The sequence below is a fragment of the Carassius gibelio genome, chromosome A15 (genome assembly GCF_023724105.1).
Source record: "Carassius gibelio isolate Cgi1373 ecotype wild population from Czech Republic chromosome A15, carGib1.2-hapl.c, whole genome shotgun sequence".
In the NCBI taxonomy this organism is placed as follows: domain Eukaryota; kingdom Metazoa; phylum Chordata; class Actinopteri; order Cypriniformes; family Cyprinidae; genus Carassius; species Carassius gibelio.
The window spans coordinates 13467164-13491932 of record NC_068385.1 but is presented as its reverse complement, the minus strand read 5'-3'; the positions used below and the strand labels follow the sequence as shown (position 1 = coordinate 13491932).

The 24769-nt window shown below is 34.9% G+C and overlaps 2 protein-coding genes across 4 annotated transcripts; both read left to right on the top strand.

The window, feature by feature from the left end:
- The first annotated feature begins 658 nt into the window (after positions 1 to 658).
- gkup (glucuronokinase with putative uridyl pyrophosphorylase) lies at positions 659 to 8323 on the top strand. Of its 2 annotated transcripts, none has more exons than XR_008187320.1 (23): positions 659 to 834; positions 1034 to 1140; positions 1237 to 1281; positions 1429 to 1582; positions 2493 to 2564; positions 2834 to 2922; positions 3424 to 3580; positions 3666 to 3743; positions 4243 to 4334; positions 4413 to 4518; positions 4598 to 4677; positions 4830 to 4898; positions 5008 to 5068; positions 5177 to 5193; positions 5416 to 5473; positions 5564 to 5656; positions 5735 to 5795; positions 6153 to 6266; positions 6349 to 6406; positions 6560 to 6615; positions 6733 to 6796; positions 6911 to 6982; positions 7544 to 7620. XR_008187320.1 is itself a non-coding variant. In XM_052616895.1 (23 exons), exons 1-23 carry the CDS (start codon positions 778 to 780, stop codon positions 7628 to 7630), a joined length of 1860 nt encoding a protein of 619 aa, XP_052472855.1. In that variant the 5' UTR covers positions 660 to 777; the 3' UTR covers positions 7631 to 8323. The 2 variants fall into 2 exon arrangements, 1 of the variants encoding a protein (XP_052472855.1); XM_052616895.1 differs by having other exon boundaries at positions 660 to 834; positions 6547 to 6615; positions 7544 to 8323.
- A 212-nt stretch (positions 8324 to 8535) lies between these two features.
- Positions 8536 to 24204, top strand: LOC128029247 (ubiquitin-associated and SH3 domain-containing protein B). Of its 2 annotated transcripts, none has more exons than XM_052616894.1 (14): positions 8536 to 8945; positions 18107 to 18160; positions 18365 to 18551; positions 18637 to 18835; positions 19745 to 19914; positions 20076 to 20251; positions 21046 to 21190; positions 21331 to 21451; positions 21529 to 21651; positions 21744 to 21836; positions 22780 to 22924; positions 23007 to 23113; positions 23189 to 23298; positions 23382 to 24204. In XM_052616894.1, exons 1-14 carry the CDS (start codon positions 8818 to 8820, stop codon positions 23517 to 23519), a joined length of 1896 nt encoding a protein of 631 aa, XP_052472854.1. In that variant the 5' UTR covers positions 8536 to 8817; the 3' UTR covers positions 23520 to 24204. The 2 variants fall into 2 exon arrangements, with proteins under 2 accessions (XP_052472854.1, XP_052472853.1); XM_052616893.1 differs by having other exon boundaries at positions 8537 to 8945; positions 20043 to 20251.
- The last annotated feature ends 565 nt before the right edge of the window (positions 24205 to 24769 follow it).

Here is a 24769-nt window from a genome sequence, read left to right as displayed (position 1 = left end):
GATGTTCCTCTAGCAGCATGAATATTTGGGCAAGCCATTTTAACATTAATACAATAGTAAGTAGTGTTTTTGTCGGTTTTACTTGTAAATTTATCAGATACCAGTATGTATTTATTATGACATTAGTATTTATGCCAATGGTGGCTATTGTATTTGTACTTCTTCATCATGTAATAGTACTTATTTCTTTGCTACTACTGTAGCTACTATCTCATTTATGACCGTTGACTATTCCATTGTAACTGCTAACAGATTTTACCATTGAAGTCTACAGGGATCTCTGTGGTTCAGAATTCCAATATTCACTTCTAAATTTTTCAGTTGTTTCAGGTAGGTATTCCCATTTTACTCATTACTGTTATCGCTTGCAGGTATCCTAGTACTAATTCAGCAGACACAATGTATTGGATTCCAGTGTATATTTCGGTTGATTCATAGAAGGCAGCCATCTGACTAGTTATTAAAAGCAATCAGAAAGGGTGAAATATGAACTATTACTATTTGGAATAGTTTTTGTCTTAATCACTATCCAACTAATGATATACTAGTCACTATTCAATTACTTCATAGTAATTAAAATAATTGTTCAAATAAAGCAATGTTAAAACGGCTTGCCATATTAAAAATAAATGATGAGCCTGTTTCTTTAAGGATTTGCAGGGCTTCCGTTGACGTGAGGCACTTCACTGTTGTTGCTGTTGCACTGTGGACTTTTCCGCAAACCCTGTGATGGGAAGATTATGTGTTGATAATATTTCAAATACATAAACCAGAACTATGATTTGCATGCTGTTAGTTGCAGGGCACGGCACGATTTTAGAGACACAGATCAAGGTAAATCAACTAATATAAACGTTTTCATCTGAGCCACAAAAACTTATGATTTCTTAACTTTGGCGCTCGTGTGGACTTAAATGCAACGTTATAAATGTATATTCAAAACAAGAAAGAGAAGAGGAGAAAGTGTGCTACGGTTAAGAATAGGTTTGCAATGAAACGCTGCGCTTTTCTAAACTCGTCTTTGTTTCACAAGAGTGATATTACAGGTCTGTATGCTCATCTGACCGGTGTGCCCAAAGCTCTGTTACCTGGAGTCGGGGGAAAGAAAATATTGGATTTCTGGTGGGAAACCGTCAACACGTGAGTCGTCATATTTGTTGTGCTGAATTTTTAGCATCATTTAAAAAGGTGTTTTCCATGCAAACCAATTCAACGCAATATTACCCTCTCACTTAGGCGCCAGCTCTTCAGTGAAGTCTACCTGGTTACAAATGCTGATAAGTAAGACATAGTTTTTTTACATGTTTACATTTTGTTTTGTGTAAATAAGGTCGGGAGGCGTGGCTTCTTTTGAATGTTTATGATACACAGTAGCACCCATTAAGCTTACTTAAGAATGTATATTGGTTCTAACAACATTCAATTCAGATACAAGCACTATGAACGGTGGGCAACAGCAAACGACTTTCCAGTGGAGAATGTTGTGAATGATGGCAGCACTACTTTGGACAACAGACTTGGGGCTGTCGCAGATCTTGAGTTGGCCATCAGAAGCCGACAGCTACAAGATGACATCATGGTGGTAAGGACTTTTTCCAGATTCTATTTGACAAAAGAAAAAAGAAAATTGGCTTAACCCTCAGGCCATCCATAAGTTTTTTTCTTTATTGGAATGGATTTGGAGAAACTTTACATTTAATCACTTGCTCACCTATGGATCCTCTGCAGTGAATGGGTGCCGTAAGAATGAGAGTTCAAAAAGATGATAGAAGGCTCACGATAAGTAATCCACACAAATCCAGTCTATCAGTTAGCGCCTTATAAAGTGAAAGATTTGTTTTTAAGCTACAAATCCATCATTAATACATTTTAGGTACCTCTGGCCATACATTTACATTTAAACATTTAGCAGATGCTTTTATCCAAAGCGACTTACAAATGAGGTCCAAACGAGTACATAATCCATAATAATGTGTGAAAAGTCCATCTTCTCTTGTCTTCTCACATCAAAATCCACCAACACGTCCTGTTAAGAGCTGTTTTGAACCATTTTCGCTTGTAAATGGTGACTAATCTGTATATATTTCTCAGGCAAGATTACTTTTTCCCTGGAGAAATCAATTTTATAGATTAGAGCCTCTATTAAAAACCATATTTTAGCTGGAACGAAGTAGTGATTTGAACATTGTGATGTTGGATTTGTTTATTACAAACAAGCAGCCGGAGCCCCGTAGATTACTCATGGATTACTTTGATCTTTGTGGTGTTTTTATCAGCTGTCTCATTCTGACGGCACCCATTCTCTTAAGATGATCCACTGTTGATCAAGTGAAGTAATGCAAAATTTCTCTAAATCTGTTCTGATGAAGAAAAAAAAAATCTCCATCTTGGATGGCCTGAGGGCGAGTACATTTTTATTTTTGGGTTTATTATTCCTTTAATTCTAATGGAATGGCAGTTTTTAGTTGTGAATTAACATATTGCACTTACAGATCGCAGGAGACATGCTTTGTGCTGATCAGAACTTTGACATTGCACAAGTCATTCGCTTTTTCAGATCTAAGGTAAGAGAGACTCATCCTATTGACTGTGTTGTTACAAGATTATTCTAGTGGGTGAGATGTCACACACAGTGACCCAACCATGTTTATACTGATTTGTACTTTCCTGCTTGCTCCACACCCAGTAATTGGTGCGTTTATGCTCATACTTCACACACACCTCTGTATTTACTCAACACTATTTTATCTATGTTTCCACTCATTTACCTTGTTGAAATAATTGGTGTAATTCCTACTCAACTGTTAGTCTCATTACCTGTTTCATACTTCAGCCTGGAGAACTTGCTATTTATTATGAACTGGAGTCGGGAGAGAAGAGCTACACCAGAGGAATTGTTGAAGTTTGTCCAAACACCCATCGGTGAGACATGATGAACCATTGTTGTGGTTTTCATGGAAGAAGTACCCTCTGATATGATATTATAAAAATAGCAAAGTTTAGCAGATTATTTAACATTTTTGCATTTTCTTGCACTCTGAATAGTCGTAAAATGGAAATATGGAAGTCTTTACATTATCATAAATCACAATAACCAAGAAATAACTTATATTTTTTTTTATCATTTAGGGTGGCATTTGTTTTTTGTTTTTGAACTCTAAATAACAGAGTTTAGTCTAATCAGTTTGTCATAGAATGAAAATATATTTTTTTGGCTTTATAAATTGCATGTAGCTTTCGCTGGAGGGCCAAGATCCTGCAGTGTTTAGCTCCATCTTACCTGCTTAGAAGACCTTGGTTACTTCAGGTGTGTTTAATTGGGTTTGGAGCTAAATTCTGCAGAACAGTGGTCCTCCAGGAGAAGTATTGGATACCCCTGGTTTAAGTGTTCACCACAAGCTTCTGAACCTGTGCTGACAACAGGGTCATGCGATTCTTTGAGAAGCCTCAGGAGGGAGTCACTACTTCTCGTCTGGCCAGTGTGGTGTTCTACTGCCTACGCAAAGAGTCCTTACTGTACATCTCTGAATTCCTCATTCAAAACCCTGATGCTAATGATAGAACTTTTGGCAAGTTTTGGGTAAGTGTTGAACTTATCTTTGAATTAAAAAATGTGAAGCATCCAGACTTTGTTTTGTGTGACTTGAGATGTTTAATGGTTGTAGGAATGGCTTATAAATGAGGAGAAAATTCCTGTTTATGGGATGAAGTTACCAACAGGATTTCAACTAATTGGACAAGTGGTGGGTACAAATGTAGCATTATTTCGGGTTAATGTTTTATATTTTTATATGATATATTTGTGACATGTAAGATTTTTAATATGTTATATTTTAATGTTTTTGAAAGAAGTCTCTTATGCTCACCAAGGCTGCAGTTATTTGATCAAAAGTCTTCATTTGACTCCTGTCTTCAGTATCACATGATCAATCTTGCTGATATCATTCTAAAATGCTGATCGGTGCTCAAGAAACATTTATTATCATCAGTGCTGAAAGCAGTTGTGCTGCTTAACATTTTTTTTGTGATGCATTTTATGTCAGGATACTTTGATGAATAGAAAGTTAAAAAGAACAACATTCATTTGAAATACAAAACCTTTGTCACTTTTGAGGAATTTAATACATTGCTGAATGTAAGCATCAATTTAAAATAAATGTTTGAATGTTAGTGCATACCACATTATTCTAAACATAAATGTTGTATTAATGCATGTTGAGTTTTAACATCTTTTTATTACAGGGTCTGTCTGATTACACAAAATGGCTCGCACACTATTCTTCAAAGCAGCAGCTGTCCCCATCTAAACCCATTACATGCCGCTCCTTTGCCAGGTCAGGCAGTACACATTGGCTAGTATCCACAAATGCCTACTTTTCTTCTTACACATAGGTCTGTGTGTTGACTCACAGGGTTGGACTCATGGGGAACCCCTCTGATGGTTTCAATGGGAAAACTATTGCTATGAGCATAGCTAATTTCTGGGCTGAGGTCACGCTTATTGAGAGCCAGACTTTGGTAAATAAGAACAGAATGAGATAAGACATCACATGAGGAAAGCACTGTTCTTCACTCATCTCTCTAATTTTTTTTCAAGGTTCTTCTACCTCATCCTCTGAATGACCCCACAGAGTTCGGAAGCTTGCAGGATCTTTTTCGGATCAGCCGGAAAGAAGGGTTTGTCCAATCATGAAGTATTTGTATTGCTTTGCTTTGCTAAACCATTTGACTTTCTTGAGAAGAACAGAAATGGAGATGGTTTGCAGAATGTTGGAGGTACAACAAAACCAATAATTGTAATGAATATTGTTCATTTAATTATCGTCCAGGTATTTGGGAGGCCTGAGACTTCTACAAGCCACCTGTAAAAAGTTTTACCAGTTCTGCTCTGAACAAGGGTGAGATGTTGCGATCCAATTGTAAACATAATTCGGCATGAAATGAAACTCACCAGTTTCTATTAAGACACTGACTTCTGTTTCTTTTTTGCCACTTTAATGCTGACAGCATTGCTCTGTCCAAGCAGAACTTTACGCTCAAGTATGACACAAACATTCCTCGGCAAGTGGTAAGATTTATTATTAATATAATTTGCAGGTGTTTATCTAAAGTTGAAGTCCTGAGAGTTTATTTTGAGGGAATAACTACGATGTACTACATTTCTTTTAACTTTTAGGGTTTAGCTGGCAGTAGGTGAGTTGAACATTTGACTACAAACCTAAGTAAACATGAACCGCCAGTTTCTCCCAAGCTCACTCGTGCCCTTTTTGATTTACGGTCTATTGCAATGTATGATATTATTCAAGTTTCAGTATACTTGGTGTTTGATCTTTGATTTGAAACACTGTCCAAATTTGATACTGTAACATCAAATTTGAATGCTGTAAAATTATCATTTGGGTGTTTTCTGTGTAGTGCGATTGTGTCTGCCACCTTGAAGTGCCTGATGAAGTTTTACAACATCACAGACAACGTATGTTCAGCCTGGATCAATTTAGAACTTCTTTTTTTTTTTTTGTATTGAAATAAACTATTATCTTACATAAATTCTATCCTGGGACAGGATCTTCCTAAACCAATCAGAGCCAACTTTATCCTCAACGTTGAGACTGATGAGCTGTTCATCACAGCTGGTCTACAGGATCGAGTTGTGCAGGTATGTATACTCATTAATTTGGCTCATCTGACTTGCACTGTGTGGAACATGATCGCCTCTGTATTAACTTTCTAATAGGTCTATGAAGGCTTGGTTTACATGGACTTCAATAAACAGCTGATAGATGAGCGGGGTTATGGTACCGTTTTTGAACCTAAATATTATTCTGGACAATATACTGTAAATAACCTTTTTCATTGTTTATAAACCTGGGATGTACCTGGGATCATTCAAAACTGTAAGGTTTGCTAAGATCTTTTTTCTATTTTAATATATTTTAAAATTAATTTATTCCTGTGATGGCAAAGCTGAATTTTCAGCATCATCACTCCAGTCTTTAGTGTAAAATTATCCTCCAGAAATCATTCTCATGTGCTGGTCTATTGCTCAAGAAACATTTTTTTTTAATATTGTCAATGTTGCAAACTGTATTTGTACAGCAATAGAAATGTGAATTTTAAGATGTTTTTCTATATGTCAATATTAATTTCTGTAGGGGAGTACATTCCCTTGGATATGAGCGATCTTCCCTTGTTCTGGCTAGCCTATTTGGGCAATCCGAGTGATTCTGGACAAATTCACAGTAATGTTAGACAGCGCTGGTTGAACGGTAAGTCCTGCTTTATGTCCTGGTTTATGTATTAATTGTAAATAAATAAAAGCCTTTCATAAGTTCTCCCCTTTCTGAACAGGTGAATCTGCTGTTGTTGAAGCTATGAAATCCTTCGCTGATCTCACAGACCAAGCCCGGTTGGTTTATCTTTGAGTATTTGTCCTTCAGTTATTGTTGTGTTACACTTTTCATGCTGTAATAGCAGCTCTTGTAGCTTTGATGTTCATTCAGGATGACAAGCAGTCAATGAAAAAGTTGATTTTCTCACCGTATACAGTGCTGCCTTTCAGTGTAAAGACTGGCCCAGACTTGCACAGCTCATGGATGAAAACTTTGAGCTTCGCCGGTATGATGCTTTAGTCCATGTATCAAACTTCCAAACGAAGCTGAATAGAAGTTTGGTGCAATTTAATTGATAAATAGCTCAAAAATGCTAGTGTTGAAGTTGCATTTCGTCCATCAGGTCGGTGTATACTGATCACTGTTTGGGCCCTGGAAGTCTGAAAATGGTCCAGATTGCGAGACAGGTAAATGAATGCCTCAATGCATAGTTTCCTAAAGATAACATAACCTTTTTCACAAATTCACTACTAATGTCTTTAGAAGTAAAGTGACCAGTAAAGTCTTTGTTGTCTGTGTAGTTTGGATCTGCAGTCAAATTGCCTGGCAGTGGTGGTGCTGTGGTTGGATTGTGTATGGACACTGAGCGGCTGGTATGGCGGATCTTGTTTTTTATTTAATTTACATGATGTGTGAATTACCGTAATTAGGAGGAAACCACTTACTGCTCAGAGCTGTTCGTGTGCTATTGGAAATTTTTTGTATGGCAACATTAACACAACTAAAAAGGTTTACTGATACTAGATCTAGAGCAAACTTATTAAGTTATAGTATCAGTAAACCATTTCAGTGTGTTTGGTTTATAATTTAAATCATTCTATATTTAGACATTACGAGTGCATAATGATATCAAACATAAATATACACTATCGTTTGGGTTTGGTAGTTTTTTTAAATAGTTTTTTAAAGAAGTCTCTCTTGCTTACTAAAGATGTTAAATTGAATATTGAAAATATAGAAATATAGATAATATTGTGAAATATTATTACAGTTTAATGTATTTTAAAATGCAGTGTTACATGATCCTTCAGAAATCAGTGTAATAGGCTGATTTGGTGCTTAAAAAAAAACATTTCTTCTTATCAATTTTGCACATTATACACTTAATATTTTTGTGCCCTAGTGTATAAATCTTTATTATGTTTTACCACTAGGTGGAGATGAAGAGGGCTTTCCAAGAGGCTGGATGTGTGTTTTGTTTTATTGTGCCTTATGATCCATCAGTGCAGAGTCAAAACTGATCAATCAGTGAAAAGGTTTTATTGTTTGTTTGCCAAAAAGCTGTGTTATAAAGACTCCATAAGAGGAACATTCCTTAAAGTGATGGTTCAACCAAAAAAAAAAAAAAAAAAAAAATCAGTCATCAGTTATTCCAAACATGTATGATTTTATGTATTCCGTGGAACATAAAAGAAGATATTGTTACTATTTTGTATCTATACAAAGAAAAATCATTAGTAGACAATTTTTTTTTTTTTGGTTACTAACATTCTTCTAAATATTTTATTTTGTGTTCCACAGAAAAAAAGTAAGTCATGGAGAGGTTTGTAATTCAGACTTTTCATTTTTGGGAGAACTATTCCTTTTAAGGTTGACTTAAGTTTTCAGTTTAAATGAACTTGTCACTGTTTTCCTATTTCAGATTAATATATCACCGGTCACTGTTTAGCAAAGGGTGGGGCTCCAACTGTTTTGGATGGAAAAGAGAAACAATTGACCTTGCAATGGTAGTCTTTCACACCCATCCTGTTCTTGTGTCGTAAAGACATTTTTGTGAAGAGCCAAAAGTGTTTATTCCAGTAGATGTGATTTGTGAATGGAAGTTGTTATTGAATTAAATCTGTATATTATAGTCAACACTACCAAGTCATTTCAAAAGTTCTATATGTAAGTCAATATGTGAATGAATCAAATAAATCCTTTGACTCACTTTACATTAGTACTGAAATAACAGAAGTAAGCAATGTTCATTTACTTGTAATTGCATGTCATGTGTAAACGGTAAAATGTCATTATTCTTAGACTTTTAGGTAAATTAGGCTAATTAAAGCGGGTTAGTGTCAAGCATGACGAATGAACAGGCTACTGCCAGTTATCAGTGTTTGACACGCATTATAACTTGGGCTGTGTCTCAAAACCTCGTGACCTGCCTACTTAGACAGCATTTTAGGGCATACAGGCGCGTTGCTCAAATGTGCTTCGTGTTCTTACTTGAACCCCACACATGGTGTCCAAAATGTTGTTTAGTAGGAAGGCAGCTCGATCGGGTTTTGAAACAGCTATTAAGTGTAGCTCGTTAATCTACTGTATGTCTATTGTATACAAACATACACTGCCGCTGTCAGGAGGAGGGCCGATAATGCTTGTAGATTAAGATGTGGATGTGTCGTCTTCGACTGTCGTCAGTATCATTTGATGGGACTGAAGGATGGCAGCAAAGGAGGATCTTTACTCGAAGATTATTCCGCGCAGACTGAGACAGAACAGTTGCGCCTCTGTCAAACATGGATCCAGCCTGGACGTCCTGCTTTCGATGGGATTTCCTCAGCAGAGAGCGTAAGTGCCATATTTATCACAAATAATGGCGTTCTTTTTACAACATTCAAGAGTTAATCCGTAGGGTGTCTCAACCCGCTATTGAACCTAATTAAATTGTCATTGAGGGGAACTACTTTGATTTTAAGTCGGTATAAAGTCACGAAACTGAAAACAACGGTTTTCCTGCAATATATATATATATATACACACACACACACACATATATATATATACACACACACACACACACACACATATATATATATATATATATATATATATATATATATATATATATATATATATGAAATATAAAAACGTAACAAAATATGAAAAACGATAGCCTATACATTCTCCTTTTTGCATGTTATCGTATTTGTCAGATATTTTGTAATTTTAAAATAAATATAAAGAAAATGTTGTATTTAATGGCGCTTATGCTTTTGTATTAACTAACGTGTCAAGTGTAGTCATGTAGTCGTAGGAGTTATTAATATGCTTTTCCTCTGTCTCCTTTATAGATGTATTGACCCACATAACGACATTGAACTGCCCTCATTTCCTGTGAAAGACTCTTTCAGAGTTAAAAGCTTTTAGACTTGTCAGTTGCCCTGATGCCAGGGGTGCCATGAACAGTTTTCCCCCTTCATTCTACTGTTTAAAAAAGAAATTTTTTTTTACATAAGGCACTCAAAATTTGCAATATAATTTTAATCCTTTTCACTACTTTATTATTATTATTATTATTACATTTTGGATTTGGGCCACCGAAGAGGTGCCTCTTTCTATACAGTGCCTCTTTCATGTTATCTTTGTGACATTAACGCCATGTGTTGTTACAGTAGAGAAAGTTCACTTTCATTTAATAATTTCAGTAATTTGCAGATTTAACTTTTACTTTACTACACTTTTAAAGGTAAAAAGAAGATATAAAGTTTGTATAAAGAAGATAACATTTAATAATAATAATTCCAAAGTTTGGGGGCCTCCCAATGCATGCAGAAGGGCCCTTATGCCTGGCATACTCTGCACTCCCCAAAATGACTTTGGCAAAAGTTGAAGTCAACATTTCGAATATCACTTGAGTAAAAGTCTTAAAGTATGTGATGATATTAATTGTACTTAATACTGTCACTCACGTTTTTGAAGATAGACTTGAATGTGCATGATACAAACCTAAATTTTTATAATTCATGACTGAAAACATTTTGTAACATGATTTTGATGTGCCATTTACATAGTAATGGAATGTCTGATTTTAAAATGGGGTTTTAAAGGATGGATTTTGAGATTTTATGTTTTCAAGTGATATATAACTTCTGATGATTTCTAAAATGTGATAGAGAAAAAGGCAATGAGGAAGTCTTTTTTTAAACAAAGGTCAAAACTCATTTTGTAATGTAGATTTCTGAGGGTGCACTCTTGTCATAAATTAATCTATTACTTTTCCTACATAATTTTTAACAAAAAATATTGGTAAAATATATATTTGGGAGTCTTAGACCTTTCCAACGATATATAGTTTGTCAAGATTAGATTAGATTGTAATATAGTATAGTCAACGTTGGCGTCCCATATTCGGGACGGGGTGACAGTTAACAGGTCAAGTACGAAAAGTATTTAAATATTGAAAGTACAAGTAAATGCATAATGGAAATAAAGCATATATATATATATATATATATATATGTGTTCATACACCGCTTTAGTAACAAGATTGAGTTCAGTTTTAACTCTTTCTTTCATTTTGTATTTTTGGGTAAGAATAAGAAGCACTTCATTCAGTACTTTGTGTATTTCATACCAACATAAGAACAAATTTTTGGAATCTGCATCTGAAAGGCATTTAGCCTACAGTTTAATGTATCTCAGAGGGGACATGGATGCATTTAACCCACGGCTGCACAATTAATCCATTTTTTAATTGCGATTACAATTATAGATGCCACAATTATGTAATCATTCAAATCGGCAATTAATCATTCAAAGTCCACTTATGTTATTCTGTGAGCTTAAGATGCATGCTTTTTTCTTTCTACATGTTATCTTAAGTTTTTTTTTTTTTTTTCAGGTTTAGGATGCCTGGAATTTTGAGTTTTAATAGACTAATAAATCAACGTGCGTGCACTCTGTGTGTGTGATTTGGTGATGTAGCCTACTAGATAATGTCAGATCGCAGAAGATAAACTGTATTTTGCACACCCCAGCCTCGACTTGAGTGGAAAATGAATCATCATCGGTTGTGCGCACACTTGTTTGCACATGAGCAAAGGTTTTTTTTAGGGGTCTAACTTGCAAGCTCCAGACCACCGATTCATCAAACCTGTTTTCCTGCATTCTTTGTTCTTCTGACCTCTGTCTATTTTGTAGTAAGTAACGAATATGCTTCTGGGAGATGTATCATAGTAAAAGTAGGCCTATACTTTTTAATTAGGAAATGCAGCGGAGTAAAAGTTGGCTGAAATATAAAAACTCAAGTAAAGTACAGATATTATTTATGATTTATTATTACTTCGTTACATTACACCACTGCTCCTATCTGACTTATTCGCCTGAGATGGCTGCGATCATACCGATCCATTCAATATAACAAGATGGTAAATGTGTCCTGTATGTGAGGAGGAACATCTGTGCTCATTACAGCATGAATGATTTGTAAGTCACAAGGTGTTTTTTTTTTTCATTCTTATTCTGGCACATCAATGAGAAAACCCAAGACCATGCAGCTGTTTTTTTTTTATTTTTTTTTTTTTTTTTTTTTTGGTCCTGGTGTTTACTCGTTTGGTCCTGTTGCATTTGGAACTGATCTGAAGGATTTTTTTTTTTTTTTTTGTCTGTGTGGAGATTGATGAAAAACAGAAAATGTGTCATCCTTTGTTCCCCCTCATGCTGTTCCAACATGTAGGACTAATTTTCTTCAGTGGAAAACAAAATGCAATTTTGCAATTATTATTATTATTTATTTTATTTTTTTTGTAATAAAATCATTCTTTTCCGTATAATGAAATTGAATAAGGACTGGAAAATTCGAGCTTCAAAATTATAAAAAAAGAAAAAGCGCCATAAAAATTGTCAATCTGACTTTGTGAGAAATACATTGAACATTAAGAAATTATTAACCGTTCTGATTCCAATCATTCAGATCAGTAGAATCATTCAAATGTGTAGAATAATTCCGATCAGTAGAATCATTCAAATGTGTAGAATAATTCCGATCAGTAGAATCATTCACATCAGATTCATTCCGATCAGTAGAATCATTTAGATCATTGGAATCATTTCTATCAGTAGAATCAGTTGATCATATCTTTCCTATCAGGAGTATCATTTCAATCCATAGAATCATAGGAAGTCAGAGATCATTCTGATCAGTAGAATCATTCAGACTAGCTTTTGTATACTGTTTAACAGATGAATTTGAAAAGATTTGATTCACAAGTGATTCATTCACAAATTAAACATCCCTAATTCTCTCATAAACTCAAGTTCATGGCAGTTTAAGTTCTAGTCCTCTTACTTTCATGACATTCAAAATATCATAGATATTCTTTACGATTTCCTCTTTGTGTTCACAGTAGAAAAAGTCATACCGTTTCGGAGCAACACGAGGGTGAGTAAGTGATGACAGAATTTACATTTTTGAGTGAACCGTTAAGTCTGGATACACTGACTAGTTCTTCTCGCTATTCTGTTGCTCATCCATGTATCACCATTACTGACTTGTCATAATGTAGCATTTACAAGTAGTCAGTCTGTGCATATAATAACACTGCATCACTGTGGTTTTGTCTCAGGGTCATGTTGTGTAAATGTCATCAACTTCCTTCCTGAAATATGACACGTTGTGCTGGAGATGAGATAGAGACCATGACCTCCTGGTGCACAAATACAGACATCCTGATCATCTTCCGCATTAAAAGGCCACATTATGTCCCTCACAGCCTGTGAGGATGCATATCATGGTTCTGATGTGATGTTCTGTGGGAACAAGTGTGCCGTCAGTCTGGCCACATTTGCGACAGCCCTGCAGGTGTTGGCTAGCCATATTTTGGGACGGACAGCTGTGCGCTCTTCCCTCTGTCAGTCCCGTGCGGCAGGGATGGCAGCTGGTACTTGTGGGCCTTGGGGCTTGTGGGATAGCATCTGTTTGTTGCTCTTGCCGGGCATCAGTGAGATCAATCGTATCTTTTTCTTCTTCCTCTTTGGCTCAGCTCCCTTAGTAGCTGCTGGGATAAAGGAAACAGATGTAGACCAGCACAGGAGTAAAACCCTTATAGACACAGGCACAAGATTGGGATCCACAAAGGCAGTTGTTAGTCAGCCTACTCTTCCACTCCTCCACTGTTTATAAGGGGCCTGTATCAGTGTGTGTTCTCTCATTTGTGAGTCCACCATCTGTAGTGGTTGTGCGGTTGCCAGATTGAGGGCTGTGTGTACTTCCATCCTCCTGCACAGAGTCAAGCTCTGGAAGACACACAAGGATACAGCTCCACCCTTTGCTATGTTGGATATTGTTGTAAAATTTGGTTTTAGGGACAGGATTCTTGATTGTGTCTGCATTTATTTGATCAGAAGTACAGTAAAAAGAGTAATATTGTGAAATATTATTCCATTTTAAAATAACTTTTATTTTATTTTTAAATCTGTTTTAAAATGCAATTTATTCCTGTCATGACAAAGCTGAATTTTCAGCATCATTACTCCAGACTTCAGTGTCACATGATCCTTCAGAAATAATTCAAATATGCAAATGTATTGCTCAAGAAAGACATTTTTGTGGAAACTGATTGTTCTTTTTTTTATCAGAACTATTTGAGGAATAGAAAGCTCTGAATAACAGCATTTATTTGAAATATAAATATTTTAAAACATCATAAATGCCTTTACTCTTACTTTTGATTAATTTAATGCATCCTTGCTAAATAAAAGTATTAATTTCTTAAAAAAAAAAAAAAAATCTGATCTCAGATTTTAAATGTTACTGTTTAGGTGTAATTGTGCAACAGTCCAATACAGCAGTAGTAAATCTTTTAAAATACACTGTAGACACTGGAGTATCTGTCTGTTAAACTAGTTTTTGAAAGAGGTGTTTTGGATTGCAATGACTCTCTGGAGTGTCTTGGCAAAGAATCAGGCTAAACGGAAGATTTGCAAACAGGAAACTAAGGGATGCAGAGGTCTGAGATGTGGGATTTCCCCAAAGAGAGGATTTGAAGGTGTGTTCATGTCTGGCTGGTCATCTGGAAGATTATGAAAAGACACTTTGTGGAGATTATCTGGAGTGATTTATAGAAAACTGTTATATGCATGATTAAATAAGAGCAAAAAAGTTGAACTGAATAAAATAGAATAATCTTAATTGGGTTATGACAGCAAAAGCTATTTGCAAGTCATGGTATGAATATCCTCAAAATATCTCCTTTATGTCATTTATATGCCATACTGTATATCACAAATACAACACGAAAGATGTTGCTCTTGTTAGTGAGATGTGGCAGAAAATCAGTAAATGGTCAAATTATTGATAATTATTATGAAATGCTTTTACGAAAATTATAAAAACTAAATTTTTCCCTCTTCTCCAGCTACATATTACCATATATCTCCATTTTTGCTCCATACACTTGTGGATGTAGATGTGCAAATTCATTGAGCCATATATAGATGGAAAACTTGCTGATCACAGCTTTCCATATTCAGTCATATTTGATTAGTTATAGTATATGTCACCGGAATTTGTAAAGAATCAACCCACTGCACCTTTATCAAATTGTACATGAGTAATACAGGGTGAATTGGAAATAGCTTGTAAGACATTAAAAGGCATCTAAGACGTGACAGGTTGTGAGTGTGGCGTGTGTGGGCGGTTATTCGTTTTTTTTTCTTTTCTTTTTTTTTTAGTGTTTTTTTTTATCTTGATTTAAAATGCATATTTGTTTTTGTTGAAAGGAAAATATTACTTCAAGCATTATGACCTACTTTAAACTTTAATGGGTGGTTGTTTTCACTCTCACACTTGGTATGAATGCTAAAAATGTATGTTTTCATGAGCTTCTTTCCATTTAATGAGATACAAATTTGTTCTGAAACAGTATCATGCAGATCTGTTCTGATAAAACATGTTAAATACAAACATAACATGCATCTTACCATATCATGTCAGTCTTATCATTATATTATAATTTATTATATATTTAAAATATCAACAAAAACTAAGAACAAAAGTATTTTTGTGTCTTTTTGTTGTGAAATACCATGAGCCCAATCAAACTGATATTTTAGCACAAATTGACCCGAACATGTAGCTAATATGAATACAGTATTCAGGCCAGTGCTCATTCTTGTGGATGGTAAAGCACACTTCTATATTTTGTTGAAAAAAAAAAAAAATCCCATTCATCATATGTCAGGTTAATAATTTGCATGATGTTGAGCAATCAGAAATAGCAGAAATTTAAATGTTTGATTGTATTTTCATATTCTCTTCAGTTTCATATTCAGTTTTTTAACATCTGGTCATTTATTTATGCTCAGATGTTACTTGTTGTCCTGCTGTTAATTAATCCTCAGTTATTAATAATAATAATACATTTTATTCACAATGCGCCTTTCTCATACTCAAAGCTGTAATAAATAATAATATAATCTAATATTTCCAGTTGACAAATAATATTGCAGAAACATATCACACGTTTCCTTTGATTTCATTAGAATTGTGAGAAACCTACTGTACTCTAAAACAAAGACTAAATTTGTTTGCTGGGCTGTGCTTTGTTTCGGAAATTTATTTTAGGCTCTCAGAGGGAAGTTTGTTTTTAACTCTCATTTGCCTTTCTTGCTATATTGTCTGTCATATCTGCTGAACCCTATTCTTGCTTCTGCTTTCTATAGTGTTGTTAACTAAATTCTTTATTCTAAGAGATCAGGTTGATAGCCGACACGCATACAGGACTGGCCGTGGCCTTTGGTGAACTACTTCCTGTTGAAGTAGCTGTAGAGCAGAGCTCAGGGGAAGTCCTGGTATACCCTGAGGTTTCGCTTCAGTGGTGATAGCTAAAAAGAGGCTATGTGAGGTCTTATGATGACCTGTTCACACAGGCTGAAACACTTATACACTCTGCGCTGACCACAGTCATTGTCTCATTCCGTTGAGCTTTCAGAACAGAAACCATTTCGCTAGGTTCAATGGGATGGTCATTTGATCACACAAAAGCTTCAGTTTGTTACATTTTCCACCAATTATATCAAGTTCCAGGCTTTCTGGAAGTGACAAACTAGGGTATTCTTTATCATACTTCTGAACATCGTACAGGTTACATATATTATCTTATTATTCATGAGGGTAATGAGGAGCATGTATTTTAGATGAGTATTATTATGTATTATAGCACAAAAGTTATATATATAGTAAAATTGTTTAATAGTAAAAAAAAAATAATAATAATAAAAAAAATAAAAAAAAAATATATATATATATCATTCTTGTGGATGGTAAAGCACACTTCTATATTTTGTTGAAAAAAAAAATCCCATTCATCATATGTCAGGTTAATAATTTGCATGATGTTGAGCAATCAGAAATAGCAGAAATTTAAATGTTTGATTGTATTTTCATATTCTCTTCAGTTTCATATTCAGTTTTTTAACATCTGGTCATTATATATATATATATATATATATCATATATATATATATATCAATTTAAATGTCTGCTATATGTAAAGACATTACAGGTTTTGAGTATCGTGTGTGGGTAATAAACTATTGATTAAAAAAATAATAATTATCTTGATTAAAAAAAAAAAATATATATATATATATATATATATATGCATATTGAAATATTGTTTACCAGTAAAAATGTTACCTTAAAACTGGTTGGTCAAGGCCCAGAAATGGGTCATAGATTTGTTACAGTGATACTGAAAAAAACTAATCTGGTGTAGTAACCATTTTCACTCAGAAATTGCTAGAAAATTTCACACATAATTACAAAGAAATGGCAAGTAACATATTGAAATAAAGATACAATTTTGAAGTACGAAGACTGAAATTGTTCTAGTAATTGTTGTTTTTTTGTAAAACTTTGAAATGTCCAACTATATTTTGGTGCATAGATTTATTAACTTTTAAAATGAAGAAGGAAATGTGTACCATATCTTTTGTTATTTATAAGGATGTGTGTCAATATTTAACAATATTTAAAAACTCACATTTATTTAGTCATTTTGCAGACACTTTTATCCAAAGCGACTTACAAATGAGAACAATGGAAGCGATCAAAATCAACAAAAGATATTCAAGTTATATAACAAGTCTCAGTTAGCTTAGTTAGTTATTTACTTTTAAAATTGTATAATAATGAAAAATTAAATAACAGAAAAGAACAAAGCAAGCTAGTGTTAGTGGCCTTTTTTTGCTTTTGTTAATTTTATAATAAAAAGAAAACAAATAGAATACAAAAAGATTAGAGAAGCTAGTTTTTTATAAAAATAAAAAACAGCAGTTAGTAAATTATTTTTCACTCTAAAAATCGTTCTGCTTTTTAAAGCTGTATTCTCACTTCAATAAGCAACCACAGTGTGTGAGAGACACTGATGTGCGAGAGAAGTGAGAAGATCAACTCTCACGCAGCTTCTTCTCTAGTTCACATATAAGAAATCTCATTTTCCGCACGTTTTTCACAGACTTCATAACATGGAGTCATAGTGTGAGCACATAGTCGATTAAAAAAATGACACCTACTCCATCGGAAAATATTAGTGCGTCTTTGCTCTTATGTGACCACTCATAAAATTCAAACATGTATTCATCATATGCTTGCTTAAGCCTGTATGGCACAACATGCTGAATGAACTTAAAATGCACACAGTGGAAAAGCATTTTCTTAACATAAAATTTAACGATAGACTTGACTGGAATACCTTAAGTAGAAGAAACTTAAGCTGAACTGAATTTGAAGTAGATTAGATTATGGTAACCATATGGATTTATTTATTTATTAGTACCCTTGTGAAAAAGCAGTGTGCTTAACTTTGTTTCTTACTTTTAAATAAAGGCAAGGCATTAAAGTAGAGTCCAGATGTTTTAAATGTTGTATCTGTATTCCTATATCATTCTTTGATTTTGGTTGCGAAATGAAAGATCCTCACTCATTTTAAAATATGCTCTCTTTACAGATCGAAAGCTCTGGCCTCAACTGGAGGCAGAAGTGTTCCACTTGCATGTGACTGGTGAGCTTTCCTAAACCCTGCTTGAATTGGCTCTTCTTGAGGAATGGTACCACCCTCTAGTGGTTCATTTGAGGCAATCCAGAAATTCTATATATAAAACAATCAATATAAAACAATTTCTTGTTGACAGTTAAAATTACACAAGCTGTATTTGCTGGTTTGACTGGGTGTAGTGTACGTGATCATGTACATGTGTCTCCATAGGCTTTTCTCTCATTTGGATGACCCTTTCCTGGACGACCTTTTACCCAGAGAGTATGTGCTGTATCTGCGCCCCAGTGGGCCTTTACAAAACCAGCTTTCTCATTTCTGGCAGCAGTCTCGCTTGACTTGTGGAAAAAACAAAGCTCACAACATATTCCCACACATCACACTCTGCCAGTTCTTTATGGTGAGTCACAATTTCTGTTTTTATCTTGATGTCTTATTCTTATGTTGCAGAATTTTGTACATTTCTTTATTTTATGTATTTGTAGTGTCCAGACAATAAGCTAGTGGCTCTGTGTGAAGCTCTGCAGTCTGCAGTGAATCAGTGGAGAGGACGCTTCCCCAGCCCTCTGCCCCTGGAGCTCTACACCTCCACCAGCTTCATAGGCCTCTTCGTGGAGGAGCAGGTGGCTGAGTCGCTGAAGAAGTTCGCGGCTGACTTTGCGGTGGAGGCTGCTGCTAAAGCTGGTGGGGAGGCATGATCAGAGCATTTGTCACAGATGGTGCCTGCATAGTGGTCACGTTTTTTTTCTTCTAATCAGCTCATTACTCATCCTCATGTCAGTCTAAACCCGTGTGACTTACTTTTTTTCTTGGAACATAAATTACGAAATGAAGCAGAATGTCCTCCTTTTTACAATATTACGAAAGCAGGGAATTTACAAAACTTAAATTCTCAGCTAATAAAAAAATATCAATTTTAGTTGTGCAACAAACTTAAAAAAAAAAACTTAAGAGAAAATTAGAAATGTTGCCTTTGCAAAAAGTAGTTTTGTCCTAAAATTACTAAAACTGAAATAGAGTTAAATAGAAATATATAAAAAAGGAAAAAGCACATAACAAAATGATTGAAAACTTAAACTAAACTGAAAACTGAAAATATTAGAATAGTAAATATTTTTTGTATATATATATATATATATATATATATATATATATATATATATATATATATATATATATATATTAGTATGTAAATACTCAAATAAAACTGTTAAAGCTATCATAAGGCTTCAGAAAACACACATAATGCACATAATATAGTAAAAAAGTTTTATTTATCCTTTTTTATAGTTGACATACCAGAACTTTAAATGCTTTCAGTATATGAATAAGAGCAGCAAATATGTTCACTTTTTTATTTAATTTACTGAAAAAAAGAAAGACATGAAATAAATGGTGACTTTTCATTTTTTGAGTGAACTGTCACATTAAATCTGTTTTTAAAAGATAAACTGTAAATTAAACATTCTGGATGTTTTATCTGTTTAAATCCTGTTCAAATGAAATGAACGGATGTGGATTCAATTATCAAAATGCTGTGTATTTGAACAGAGAATAAATTCATAAAAATACTCTTCATTATTTCTTTCTTAGATATTCACGTGGAACCCCATAAAAAGCAGCTTCATTTGACTCTAGCCTATCACTTCCCAACCAATCATTATTCTTCCTTGGAAAAGTTGGCAAGAGGGATTGAGATCAAGCTGGGTTGTGATTGGCTTGCTGCCCTCTTCTCAAGAGACGTACGATTTGCAAATCATGAGGTGAGGCCCATATTAAGCCTTATTAGTTTAAAACCTACTGTTATAGAAATTTTTTGTTTCCAGTTGAAATGTTTTGCTAGTTGACATAAATGCACTTTAATGCAGACCTACCTCTGTTTGATTGTCAGACTTTGCGAGTGATGTACCCCTACACTCCTCAGAATGACGATGAGCTGGAACTGGTGCCGGGAGACTTTATCTTCTCCTCTACAGTGGAGCAAACGAGCACTAGTGAGGGCTGGGTGTACGGCACGTCTCTGGGTACAGGCACCTCTGGACTGCTGCCTGAGAACTATGTGAGCCCTGCTGACGAGTCTGACACATGGGTCTTCCACGGGTAAGTTCTCCAGATGTGCCTTAAGTTTGATCAGCGAGACTTACCAGTATTGCTTGCACCTGCTTAGAGTTCAAGGGAAAGTTCACCTAAAATGTACTCATCGGCTATATTTGAAATCTACTCTGAGTAGTATCTCTTGAATAAATAAATACTTTGCTTTGGATAAAAGCTTTGGATAAAAGCGTCTGCTAAATGATTAAATGTAAATGTAAATACTTCACAAACATGTTTAGTATGAATTTAATTTGGACATTTGCCATTGTCACTGTCATGTGACCTGTAAGCCTCAGTTGCATCGCTTTACTGTCCCTCACAAATCTTCTTCTGTGGCCTCATGGGATAGTAAAGTGTCCAATGAATGCAATCTTGCCAGAATTACTCGGTCATCCAGGAAGTTTTTGCCTACTGAATAATATCAATTCAGACATCATTTTTTAACATACTGTTTTTTTGCCGGTTATATTGTAGGCATTCATCCTTTTGTTATTCATACACTTTATGTCCTTTTTTCTCTGTGGAATCACACACAAAATTATAATAATGGGAAACATATATTTGTATTTTTCTGTCCATACAGTGAAATTGAATGGGATCCAATGTTGTTTGGAGACCAGGGGTGAACTATCCCTTTAAGCATTCAAACAAACTTTAAATTAAAACTCAAAAAAATTAAAGTGAATACATAAAAATACAAAATCTTTACTTTTTCATTGTAATCTCATTCTCACAGTCTGAAGGAATGATAAATGTCCGTTAGGTTTTGCCGTACATTTATATCTATGCTTCTTAAACAGGTCACACTCCTTCTTTTGTACTTCCCCTTCGGAAAAGGGTTGCAAGGAGAGCAAATCACTGGATGGACTGCTCAACATTCGATGCTTTGAAAACTCAAAGCTGGGGGAGTCGGCCATCTTGAGTGTTATTTGCCAACCTATGCAGGTGCCTGTTACTATACATAACACCAATTAAAGTAACATTTCCACCATTTTTCATTGTTGAGTTTGAGTTGGTTTAAAATAAACTTGTGTTTGTGCAGATACTTATGATTTGAGTGATTTATTTTGTACTGTTGATGATAGGTGCTCCGCTCCAACATCCAGTCTCGGACCCCTAAAAGGACGCTGTTTGTATGTCGGCATGGAGAAAGAATGGATGTTGTGTTTGGGAAACAATGGCTCTCACAGTGTTTAGACTCTAAAGGTAATCTGAACAGACGAGTCATGGTGCCTCGCTCATATGATACAGTTCGTTTGCGAGCTCAGTTTGTCTTCCTGTAGGCAGTTACATGAGGAGTAACCTGAATATGCCTGCTGCTCTACCTGCCTGGGGTGGAGCACACAGGGACTATGAAATGGACACTCCTATCACAGTGGTTGGAGTTACACAGGCTAAGATAGTGGGTATGTCTGCTCAGTGTTAAGAAGCTCTCATGAATTCACCAAGTGAATGGTCCATCATGCTCTTTTGATATTATCCATCCATCCATTTCCAGGTGAGGCTCTGCTGGAAAGTAATACCACTATTGATTTTGTGTACTGCTCACCCAGTCTCCGATGTGTCCAGACAGCTCATGAAATCCTCAGAGGTACGTACTGTAGTCAGGAATCTGTTGGCAGTCGACATGTCTACAGGAATATTCCAATAGGAGCATGTAAATGTCTTTTAGACCAGGGCTTTTCATTTCTTTTAGATGCCGTGGTGCCCAAAATATGACAATAACCTTGCAAGAGACTTAAAATATAAAAGGTAGCTTGTTAGGTGTTATTTATTATAAATTATTATTTTTAATATATTATTATATATTTTATATTTAGAAATTATTATTAATTAATACATAACTTATTTATAGATTATAAGTACCCACTATATATTGTGCAAATTTTTAAATATTATAAATACACAATGGTTCAGTCAGCAAGATATTCGAAAAAAAAAAAAAAACTTTTATACAGCAAGAATGCATTAAATTGATTAAAAGGGACCGTAAATACCTGTATAATATATATATATATATATATATATATATATATATATATATATATATATATATATATATATATATATATATATATAATGTCAAAGAATCCTGAAAACCCCCTGGAGCCATGTGGAGTACTTTTTTATGATGGATGGATGCACTTTATTTAGTTTTAAAATCTCAACCACCATTCACTGCCATTATAAAGCTTGGAAGAGCCAGGGCATTTTTTTTATATAACTTCAGTTGTATTCGTCAGAAAGAAGAAAGTCATATACATTTAGGGTGGCTTGAGAGTGATTAAATCATGGGGTCAAATTTTTATTTTTGGGTGAACTATCCCTTTAAGTTACACTTTTACTTTTTTCTATCCACCACTAGATTTTAGAGAATGCTAAAATGAAGCTTGTATTAGACTAGAATATTCCAGCAAGTTCCTTGTTGCCTCAGAAATTGCTGTCTTGCTATACATTAATCGACATTTTCACTTTATTAGTCTATTTTACATTTAAATGCTGTCTGACCCCAATGTCATGTGCAAATTTTCTAGGAATGCAGCAAGATGGCAGAATAAGCATTCGAGTGGAACCTGGGCTTTTTGAGTGGACTAAATGGGTGACAGGAACATCTTTGCCTGCTTGGATACCCCCCACAGATCTTGCTGCGGCCAACCTTAATGTAGACACAACATACAGGTAACAACTGGAGGAATCATATACATTGTAAGAGCTAATTACATTTCGGATTCTGTCCTGATTGACAGTTGCCTTTCCGCAGACCTCACATCCCCATTAGCAAACTAACCGCCTCGGAGGCGTATGACACGTACATTAGTCGCAGCCACCAGGTGACCAAAGACATTTTGGCGTACTGCAAAAATAAGGGTGAGTGATTAAAAATACTGCTTTTATTATCTGACCGCCACATATATTTACTTATACCCTCTTGTTTAACATCAGGAAAAAATATTCTGTTTGTGGGACATGCTTCCACTCTGGAGGCCTGTACTCGCCAGATCCAGGGCCTTTCTCCTCAGAATTGCAAAGATTTTGTGCAAGTAGTCAGAAAGGTTAGTTTCATCCACTTTACGTTAAACATTTAATTTTTATGCTTTAAGCATGATGCTTTATTGGAGCCAATCTTTCCGTCCAGATTCCATATCTGGGTCTGTGTGCCTGTGAGGAGCAGGGGGACGCAGGATTCTGGCAGCTAGTGGACCCACCGATTCTTCCTTTAACTCACGGGCCAAACCACAGCTTCAGCTGGAGAGAGACTCTAAAGCAAGAATGACCTTATCTGCAGGGTCTGTCCACAAAAGACAAAATGTTGTCTGCAATGGAAGCAAACAACTGAGAAAAATTTTAAACAGATCTAATCTGTCACATCCGGATTTAAGTTATGCAAATAATATACGGGATGTGGCAGAGGTTTTGCTTGCAGGTGGAGAGAGGAGATGCACTGAATAATGAACGTGTGGTAATGTTTACTGGGCCTTTGAAAAGGCTTTCTCAGGGCACTGCCTGTCACTCTTAACAGGTCAAAATGCACAGTGGCATAATGTAGCACTTATCGTACAGATTCAAGATCACTTCCTGCCATGCAAATATGTACAATTTTGCAATGAGATGTTAAAGAGCTTTGAGGCATTCACGTCTTAATCATTTCTCTTGCAAATGTAATATCTGTTTTAGCATAGCTGGATGAATAGTAAATGCATTTGTAATATCTTTAAAGCTGAAGTGTCTAATTATTAAAAGAATATTATAATAAAATAAACAGATAATCAGTATATTTGATATTTAATATGGAGCAGGATTTGGTCCAGACAGAAACGGTGACTGGTTTGGACTACGACTTTCTGAGGAGACAGAGATTTCAGATATAATTTGATATTTTAAAGTAGTGTGTCCAGTGTCTGGGCATATGCTGTAGCATCACAAAATATCATAGCATCTTAAAAAGATTTTTAAAAGTATTGATTGTGTTTCATATGTGAATACACAGCATAATTATTGAATGAAGCCTTAATGCACTGTGGATTGACTAGATTAATTACAAAATATCTCCCCATTTAGCAGTACATCTACAATCAGAGATAATTAAAATTCACTTGTTATTACTATTAATGACAACTGCTTATTTTTGTCAAATTATTTGAATAATAATATATACTTGGGAAAAGTCGGTATGTTTTTGAACGTGCACTAAATATGAATCTGCTTTTTAACAGGTGTTGATAATATCCTGATATAGGAATGATATCCTGTAGAGATCCGTGAATGGAATTATACAGTAAACTGCATTTATATTCTAAATGACTATTTTTATAAACGATTAATTGTCACACAATTATCTATAATCCCTGTTACTAAAGCCTAATTAAAACACGAAATGACTGGAATTAAATTGAGTTACAAGTTATTAGCAATGTCATTACGCCTAGAGCCACACGATGACGCAATTGAGGTGTAAGACTTCTTTTTATGAAATGGTTCTTTGGAACAAAATGTTTGAAAGAATCGACTCGAACGAGTGACAGC

Coding starts and splice junctions, on each gene's coding strand:
- gkup (XM_052616895.1), top strand. CDS start 778: ATGATTTGCATGCTGTTAGTTGCAGGGCACGGCACGATTTTAGAGACA. Junction 2,923..3,423: donor GTTTGTCCAAACACCCATCG/GTGAGACATGAT, acceptor TGCTGACAACAG/GGTCATGCGATTCTTTGAGA. Junction 4,899..5,007: donor CAGTTCTGCTCTGAACAAGG/GTGAGATGTTGC, acceptor TAATGCTGACAG/CATTGCTCTGTCCAAGCAGA.
- LOC128029247 (XM_052616893.1), top strand. CDS start 8,818: ATGGCAGCAAAGGAGGATCTTTACTCGAAGATTATTCCGCGCAGACTG. Junction 21,452..21,528: donor ACAGTGTTTAGACTCTAAAG/GTAATCTGAACA, acceptor GTCTTCCTGTAG/GCAGTTACATGAGGAGTAAC. Junction 23,114..23,188: donor GGCGTACTGCAAAAATAAGG/GTGAGTGATTAA, acceptor GTTTAACATCAG/GAAAAAATATTCTGTTTGTG.